General features: G+C 39.3%; 1 protein-coding gene across 1 annotated transcript in view; it reads right to left on the bottom strand.

Annotated features, from left to right (window-relative positions):
- Positions 1-29: 29 nt before the first annotated feature.
- The window catches only part of SUMO2 (small ubiquitin-like modifier 2), an 11,469-nt gene continuing 2,541 nt past the window's right edge, over positions 30-8,957 (bottom strand). Inside the window, exons 2-4 of the mRNA XM_008566105.1 lie at positions 7,493-7,675; positions 970-1,041; positions 30-436 (exon numbers count right to left, since the gene is read on the bottom strand). Coding sequence (XP_008564327.1) covers positions 374-436; positions 970-1,041; positions 7,493-7,675 — 318 coding nt within the window. The 3' untranslated portion in view covers positions 30-373. The remainder of the gene's footprint in view (positions 437-969; positions 1,042-7,492; positions 7,676-8,957) is intronic.

Raw genomic sequence — 8,957 nt, forward strand, 5'->3', positions numbered from 1 at the left:
TTTTTTTTGTTAAAACAGTGAGAGCAAAATAACTTACTGGAATATAAAGATAAGAGCTGAATGAGCATGCCACTAATGGAGAAAGGGGGTATTTTCACAGAACCAGTATTTTTTCCCATCCCATCTCCACTTGATGTCAATCAAAACATACCATTGGCCATTTAGTTAAAAAAAAAAAAAATGCAATATGTTTGTGCACATACACCAGTTACTTTATGTACAATAAAGGAACAGGGAAGGGGAAAATGAAAGAATAGCAAAAATTATACTGTAGTAGTCAGGATGTGATGGAACCAAACTGCAGTTTTCTAATTGAGAATGTATTCTTGGTCTGCAAGAAGAGAGTTCTGGAGTAAAGTAGCAGGTTCCCTTTCTAGTAGACACCTCCTGTCTGCTGCTGGAACACATCAATTGTATCTTCATCCTCCATTTCCAACTAGTGTAAAAGAGAAAAAAAATTTAAAATCACTGATTATTAAGTTCTTCAGATTTATAATTTTCAGATTTAAATACCCTGAAAAAATATACAATCTCTACCCAATTACAGGGTTCAATATTTTAGATGTCACACAGCTCAATTCAGCATCAGACTTGGTAACTTTTCACTTGGTCTCCTTTTTTATAACTGTTACAGAAAGCTTAGTTTTTTTTGTTTGTTTGTTTTTTTTAAAAAGATGACCGGTAAGGGGATCTTAACCCTTGACTTGGTGTTGTCAGCACCACGCTCTCTGAAGTGAGTGAACCGGCCATCCCTATATGGGATTTGAACCCATGGCCTTGGTGTTACCAGCACCACACTCTCCCAAGTGAGCCACGGGCTGGCCCAAGAGAGAACTTTTTTTTTTTTTTTTTTAAAGATGACCAAACAAAATATATTCCAATGTCTAGAAGTCCACAAATTCATAAACAAGGCTGTTGAAAAATTTCAAAACACAACTGTTTTTCTAATTAGCACAATGAGATATTTACCTGTGCAGGTGTGTCTGTTTCATTGATTGGCTGCCCGTCAAATCGGAATCTGATCTGCCTCATTGATAAACCCTAAACAAGAGAGTTTAAAAGTAATGAGAAGCATGTAAAGAGTATAAACTCCATTTTAGATAAAATTATATGCATATTTAGTCATGAATATATTATAAAACAAATACCTAAATAATCAATATGTTAATAGTTTGTTTTTTTTTTTTTTAAAGATGACCAGTAAGGGGATCTTAACCCTTCACTTGGTGTTGTCAGCACCACGCTCACCCAGTGAGCAAACCGACCATCCCTATATGGGATCCGAACCTGTGGCCTTGGTGTTATCAGCACCACACTCTCCTGAGTGAGCCACAGGCCGGCCCCCAATGTTAATAGTTCTGTGTGGGTATTCTGATCCCCATACAGGCCAACTACCAAAAACAAATAGTTCTATGTGGGTAAAAAGACTTGGGGTGATTCTCAATTTCTTTAAACTATAGTATGTTCGAGTTTTTATGGTTTTGCTTTTTAAAAATTTTCTTTTTGGGGCCTGAACTTTACAGGTTCAGATCCCATATAGGGATGGTTGGTTGGCTCACTTGGGAGAGTGTGGTGCTGACAACACCAAGTCAAGGGTTAAGATCCCCTTACCGGTCATCTTAAAAAAAAATTTTTTTGTTTTTGTTTTTATTTTGAAAAATAATCTTTTTTGGGCCGAGCCCGTGGTGCACTCGGGAGAGTGCGGCACTGGGAGCGCAGCAGCGCTCCTGCCGCGGGTTCGGATCCTATATGGGGACGGTGCACTCACTGGCTGAGCGCGATGCGGCCGGTCTCAAAAAGGTCCAAAAAAAAAAAAAAAAACATCGAAATGGGCCGGCCCGTGGCTCACTCGGTAGAGTGCGGTGCCGATAACACCAAGGCCACAGGTTCGGATCCCATATAGGGATGGTCGGTTTGCTCACTGGGTGAGCGTGGTGCTGACAACACCAAGTGAAGGGTTAAGATCCCCTTACTGGTCATCTTTAAAAAAAAAAAAAACAAACTATTAACATATTGATTATTTAGGTATTTGTTTTATAATATATTCATGACTAAATATGCATATAATTTTATCTAAAATGGAGTTTATACTCTTTACATGCTTCTCATTACTTTTAAACTCTCTTGTTTAGGGTTTATCAATGAGGCAGATCAGATTCCGATTTGACGGGCAGCCAATCAATGAAACAGACACACCTGCACAGGTAAATATCTCATTGTGCTAATTAGAAAAACAGTTGTGTTTTGAAATTTTTCAACAGCCTTGTTTATGAATTTGTGGACGGTTGTCAGCACCACACTCTCCCAATTGAGGGAACAGGACAACCCTATATAGGGGTCCAAATACACTCTCCCAAGTGAGCCATGTGCCAGCCCTTATCTTATTTAAAAAATAAAAATAAATCAGAAGATACTAAGAATGTGAGAAGCTTTATTACCAACAGGAAATTTTAAAACTGTATTTATTAGAATTATGCTTCAAGATATTTTTATATGCATGTAAAGAAATAAATGAGCCTAAACATGCCCCTTCTGCAAAACTGATTCCAGTGTTTTACTTATCAAGCTTGCTTACCTAACAAAGTGATGGAGATGGGGGAGAGAAGCACAGAATCAAAGCTGTTGGTAAAGACAACCAAATGAAGATGGGAAAATAAAGTATCTTTGGATGTATGTAGTGAAAATAATAATAACTTTCTAGGAAACATCTAACAAAAACTCCCTTAAATACCAATTGACATTTAAGACAAAATTAAATTGACATTTAAGAGAAAATTAAACTGAGTTCCTAGGACTAAAAATATTGAAACAAAGTACTCAATATAACACTTGTGTAACAAGTATAAGGAATACCCTTATTTAATAATTATCCACAGAATCTGTTTAAAACTACCCTTTAAAACCCTAGTCTACACCAAGCTCAAGAGTTCAGATCCCCATCCCAGACACACACACACACACACACCCACACCCCCAAAACACTAGTCAAGTGTTTGACACATACCACTTTCAGACTATGCCTTGTCTTGTTTAAGAATATAAACAATTCCCCACCAGGCAGGTGACCTCCACAGCCTTAATTCATTGTTCATAATGACATTCAATTTGTGAATACACAAAGCAACAAAGAATTCAATGCCAAGCCATTAACTGCTAAGTATTATAAATTTGCAAACATTCCATTGAAAACTCCTTGCTTCAACAAAATACTAAGCATCCTCTATAGGCTGGGTTCTTCATTACATCCACTGGTAAGGTCAACAGTGTGGCCATTCAAAAGAAGAGGGAAAAAAAGGCAGGGTCAGAATAAGCAAACTGTACTCCTTTATTGCCACCTGTATTCTGGAGCATAAAAATGTGCACAGAATGATTAGAAGAGCTATCGGATCCCTATACTGGCCAGCCACCAAAAAAAAAAAAAAAAAAAAAAAAAAAAAAGACTAGAAGAGCTACATTGAGTATGCTGAAAGCCCCAATGTGAAACATATTCCAATTAAGTCACTTAGTCACCAATTTTCTGTAACTGTTTTCTTGGATAATTCAACTTCTACTTTTTAAGCTTTTCCTCATCAATAAAAGCTCTCTAAAACTAAACCTCCCTTGGGCCGGCCCGTGGCTCACTCGGGAGAGTGCGGTGCTGATAACACCAAGGCCCCGGGTTCGGATCCCATATAGGGATGGCCGGTTCGCTCACTGGCTGAGCGTGGTGCTGACAACACCAAGTCAAGGGTTGAGATCCCCTTACCGGTCATCTTTAAAAAAAAAAAAAAACTAAACCTCCCTTACTCATGGATTCACTACATATCACGTCCAAAGGAAACTTGCCTTTAAGATTCCATAAAGTAGTATCTGGGCTCCTCCTCTGTATAAATCTCATCCCTGAGATAGCTATGCCCCAGAGGAGTTGTGTGAAGTATCTCTTTGGGTCCCTGTTTCTTCACTTCACAGAAATGAACTGGGCTAAACTAGTGACTCTGCTCTCTGAAACCACTTAACACTCCTTGATGTAACCTGTTAGGCTAAATCTACACTAGAATGAAACGGTATGCTCTCAGTTAGCAGAAGACTACATGGCTCACATACAGTGGGCAAACTCTACTTCACATGATTGAAAAACTTATTTACAAACCAATCTCTGGAGTTGTTAGTTTGAATGCTCCTATATAATTTTACAAGCATTTACTGAGCATGTTCTATGTATTGGGTACTGGCCTAGGCTCTAGAGAACATAGTGAACAAAAAGTCCCTATCTCAGCTTACATTTCAGTGGAGACAGACAAAAATAGGCTGTGATCAATGTAAAAACCAACCAAACAAAAAAAATCAGAGGATCAAATGATGGGAACACTTCAAATTAAAAAAGGGTTGTCAGAGAAGACAATGAGGTAGTAATTGAGCAAGAGAAGAATGAAATGGTAGCAAGCCATGTATAACTCAGCACTATCCAATACAAATGTGAGCCACATAAGACAATTTTGAATTTTTGAGTAGCCTCATTAAAAAGTTTTAAAAAACTAAAAAAAATTTTTTTTTTTAAGATGACCGGTAAGGGGATCTCAACCCTTGGCTTGGTGTGGTCTGCACCACGCTCAGCCAGTGAGCAAACCGGCCATCCCTATATATAGGATCTGAACCCGTGGCCTTGGTGTTATCAGCACCGCACTCTACTGAGTGAGCCACGGGCCGGCCTAAAAAAACTAAAATTTTAATATTTTAATCCAACATATTCAAATACTGTCATTTCAATATGCAATTAATATTTTTAAATTGAGATATTTTACCCTTTTTTATACTAAATTTTCTAAATCTGGTGTATATTTTATAGTATATCTCAATCTGGATTAGCCACATTTCAAGTGGTCAGTAGTTGACATGTGGCTTGTGGCTACTGCACTGGAGAACACAGATTTAAGTAGAGAACAGAGTCAGTCTGCTGATGGATTTTGAGTTATGAGAATATCATCAAGAATGACTTCAGGGCCGGCTCGTGGCTCACTCGGGAGAGTGTGGTGCTGATAACACCAAGCCCATGGGTTCGGATCCCATATAGGGATGGCCGGTTTGTTCACTTTGGAGAGTGTGGTACTGACACCACCAGGTCAAGGGTTAAGATCCCCTTACCGGTCATCTTTAAAAAAAAAAAAAGAAAAAAAGAATGACTTCAAAGTTTTGACTTCAACAACTGACTGACCAGTTATTGAGTAGGTAAACCAAAGAAAAAGCAGATTCCAAGGGGTAAAAATCAAATCCTCTTTTACATGTTCAGTTAGAGATGCCTATTAGACATTCACTGGAACTTTTCCAGAGATGATGCCAAGTGATTTAATTAAAAATATGAACATTCAATTAATCTTGATAGGAAATCCTTGATCAGGAATTCTCAACAGCCAAAAAATACTTTAGCTTGCAAATTAGACTGGATAAATATTTTAGTATTTTGATAGCCTGTACCTGCTCCCGAGAAGCAGGCAACCAGCCCAATTATGTGAGACCCCAACTCCCTCTTTCTTGGAATGAGAGAAAACATGTGAAAAGCAAACAGATCTTAATACTCAGAATTCCAAGGTTATTCCCAATTTAAGAGGAAAATGGGAATAAATATTTTCCCAAGCTCTTCCTGGATCAAATCTTCAAATCAAATTTACATATCAACAGATAAGCAGGATTTTTTTTTTTTTTTTAAGATGAACGGTAGGGCCGGCCCGTGGCTCACTCGGGAGAGTGCGGTGCTGATAACACCAAGGCCACGGGTTCGGATCCCATATAGGGATGGCCGGTTTGCTCACTGGCTGAGCATGGTGCTGACAACACCAAGCCAAGGGTTGAGATCCCCTTACCGGTCATCTTTTTAAAAAATAATAATAATAAAAATGAAAATAAAAAAATTTAAAAATTTAAAAAATAAAACAAGCTGAAGTATGAGTTTCTATTTTATATAAGGTTTTGCTACATAAGTTCTACAAGATGATTACCTTTCAAAATTCCCCTGTAACCTGAAGGGGCACTAGTGTTCAAATACGGAAGATGCCAGTGCATACATTCTTTAGCACAATAAGTACATATTTACTAATTCTTAGGGGGATTTCACCAAAATTCTCCAGATAACAGTGTATTAAAGATCATACCTTTATAAGAAACTGTAAGAAGGTTTAGATATGAAGATAAAGAATCAAGAGTTCGGTATTCTCTCATGTTATAAATAAGTTAGGCATAAAATAGTTTCAAACACTCAGAAAGAAGTTCATAACTTCACTGTTTCTTTTTTCTTTTTTAAAGATGACCGGTAAGGGGATCTTAACCCTTGACTTGGTGTTGTCAACACCACGCTCACCCCGTGAGCTAACCGGCCATCCCTATATGGGATCCGAACCTGCGGCCTTAGGATTGTCAGCACCACACTTTCCTGAGCCACGGGCCGGCCCCCACTGTTTCTTTCAAATATCCTTAGGTATCATAGAGGAAACCTAAGTATAGTTTCCCAACTAAAGTAGGTTTAAGTCTTGTTCTACCTTGAGACTGTTTTTCACAATGTAGGTCGGTTCTTCTAGCCTAAAAATTATTTTCCCCAATGTTTATACATTCAAAGTAGAACAAGAAAAATACTTCCATTGCCAGGTTATTTGCTGGATTAACTGATTTGGTTCCAGAGTTTTTGTTATACTTGTAAAAGTCACCTTTATTTTTTATTATTTTAAAAGATGACCGGTAAGGGGATCTTAACCCTTGGCTTGGTGTTGTCAGCACCACGCTCACCCAGTGAGCAAACCGGCCATCCCTATATGGGATCCGAACCTGTGGCCTTGGTGTTATCAGCACCGCACTCTCCCGAGTGAGCCATAGGCCGGCCCCCTAAAAGTCACCTTTATCTTATCATGGGACTCATCACAAAACGAAGTTCATCTGTTTTAGTAAAACCTTATATTTACCTCCTAGCAACTGTTCCAATCAAGACAGCAGAAATTCCTACCTCCTATTCTTGTCAATATACTATTTTTCTGAGTAAAATGCAAATGTCCCTATAATATAGCACTGTTTATGCCTGGCTCAGTAGGGTTAAATTTTTCTGACCTCTACTAGTGTAAAAAACATATGACAATTTACATGCTTCAGAAAAATTGCAATGCCCTTAAACTCACATTTAATTTCATTTCCAAATTGACTAAAATATTCAAAATAATCATTCTGACACAAGACAAATTTTAAATGGGGGGAGGGTGAACCTGACAAAAAATTTTACCTAGTTAACCATTATTTTCTTATAAAAGCAAAATTACATTCCCTTAGGAACAAAGTGTTGTAAATATAATTTAATGCATTTCAGGCATAGGACTAGAATCATACATAATACTAACTGAACCATCCTAAAGGTTTTCATGAGGAATCGATATACCAAGTCATTGTAATATTATGCTAGCTTCTATTTTCAAGAAAATAAGGTTTGTTTTTCTTTAAATAGTTTTATTCAGTGGAAGTGCACATATCAATTCCTCACCTGTCGTTCACAATAGGCTTTCATTAGTTTACTAAGTGGTGTATGCCTCTTAATCTTAAACTGCACCACAGAACCATCCTGCCCCGCCACCTTCAAATTAATATGATCGTTGTTCTCAGTCTTGACTCCTTCCTGTTGAAAGAAAAATAAAAGTATAATTTGGAAAATGTGAAAAACAAACACCTTTTAAAGTAGCAGCAGCCCAAGTTGCTTCAGAAATCAACAGGTTTTTCATTCTGTGTGATAAAACAGCACACAGCTGTTTTCAGCCGCTGAAATCAATCTGAAAGATGAGAAATACTGCAGCAACAGTATTACATAGCTGTTACAGAAAGAGAAAAGCCTAAGTACAATACTATCAGTAGCAACAACAGATTTTTAAACATGGGTCCCACAACTTATTGCAACGTTCTCTTGAAGCTGAATGTTCTAAAATGGTTACGTTTTATATCATTCCCAAAATATACCCTTCCCCCAAGAAAATTAGAAATAAGTGTCCTTTCCTCTTTCCAAGCGCTTTTAGTACAACTGTTGAATTAGAGTGCAAGGAAAACAAAAACAAAAACATATCTTGCAATTCAAAACTCATTACTATTCTCTTGTTAAAAAGTTACCAAACTCGGCTTAATAACTTAAGTCCAATCTACATTCTAAAAAAATCTTAATTGAGGAATATCCTGATTCTCTCCGGAGCTGCGTTAATAACTCAGAACCACGATTAATGTTCACCTGGTAAATGAATTAACAGCTTCATTTTTGTTTATTTTTCGTCAAGAGATCTTATTCTCCCCTCCCGTTTGTCGTCATAGGTCAGATACAGTTTTATTTCAAGTCTTCCTCGTAAATTCCTGAAGTTCATCAAAATCAAGTGTAGAAGGAATTCTGTAGCCCCTAAATCACTCCAGAAAGTAAAGGCGGGGGGTGGGGGTGTCACCAAACCAAAAGAAACAAGTCCCGTGTGCTCTGAGAGATGTGTGTCCCCTGGTCCTCATGGCAAGTCTCCCTGTGCCTCAAAAGCCGCTTTCAAAAGTTAAGCCCTACAAAGTCTTCTGCTGTTATCTCTGCCTCCAACTTCTCGAAACCACATGGTCTCCGCGGGCTGGGGGTTAGTTGGCACCCAGGGAAAAGCCGCTGCCCTCCCCCCTCGGCCATTAAACTGGGAAATACTCCCCGGGAATCCCCAACCCCAAGGGCCCTGACGACGGCCCGCGGGCATCAGGCTCCCAACCCATCAGCAGCCCATTGATTCTCCCCAAGCTTTACCGGCCGCCGCCGGCCCGGGCAGGGGTCCAAAGATGCCCGCGGCCTCCACCCAAGAGAGAGGAAGCCCCAGGCTGATGGGACTCCAGGCCACCGCGGAGACGACAGCACCCGCCGCGGCCCGGCGCGGGGTCCTCGGAGGGTGGGGACCCCGCGCGCCCCAACGCCCCTCCTTACGCGCGCCCCAACGCCCCTCCTTACGCGC

The sequence above is a fragment of the Galeopterus variegatus genome, unplaced genomic scaffold, assembly GCF_000696425.1.
Source record: "Galeopterus variegatus unplaced genomic scaffold, G_variegatus-3.0.2 Scaffold219, whole genome shotgun sequence".
Classification (NCBI taxonomy): domain Eukaryota; kingdom Metazoa; phylum Chordata; class Mammalia; order Dermoptera; family Cynocephalidae; genus Galeopterus; species Galeopterus variegatus.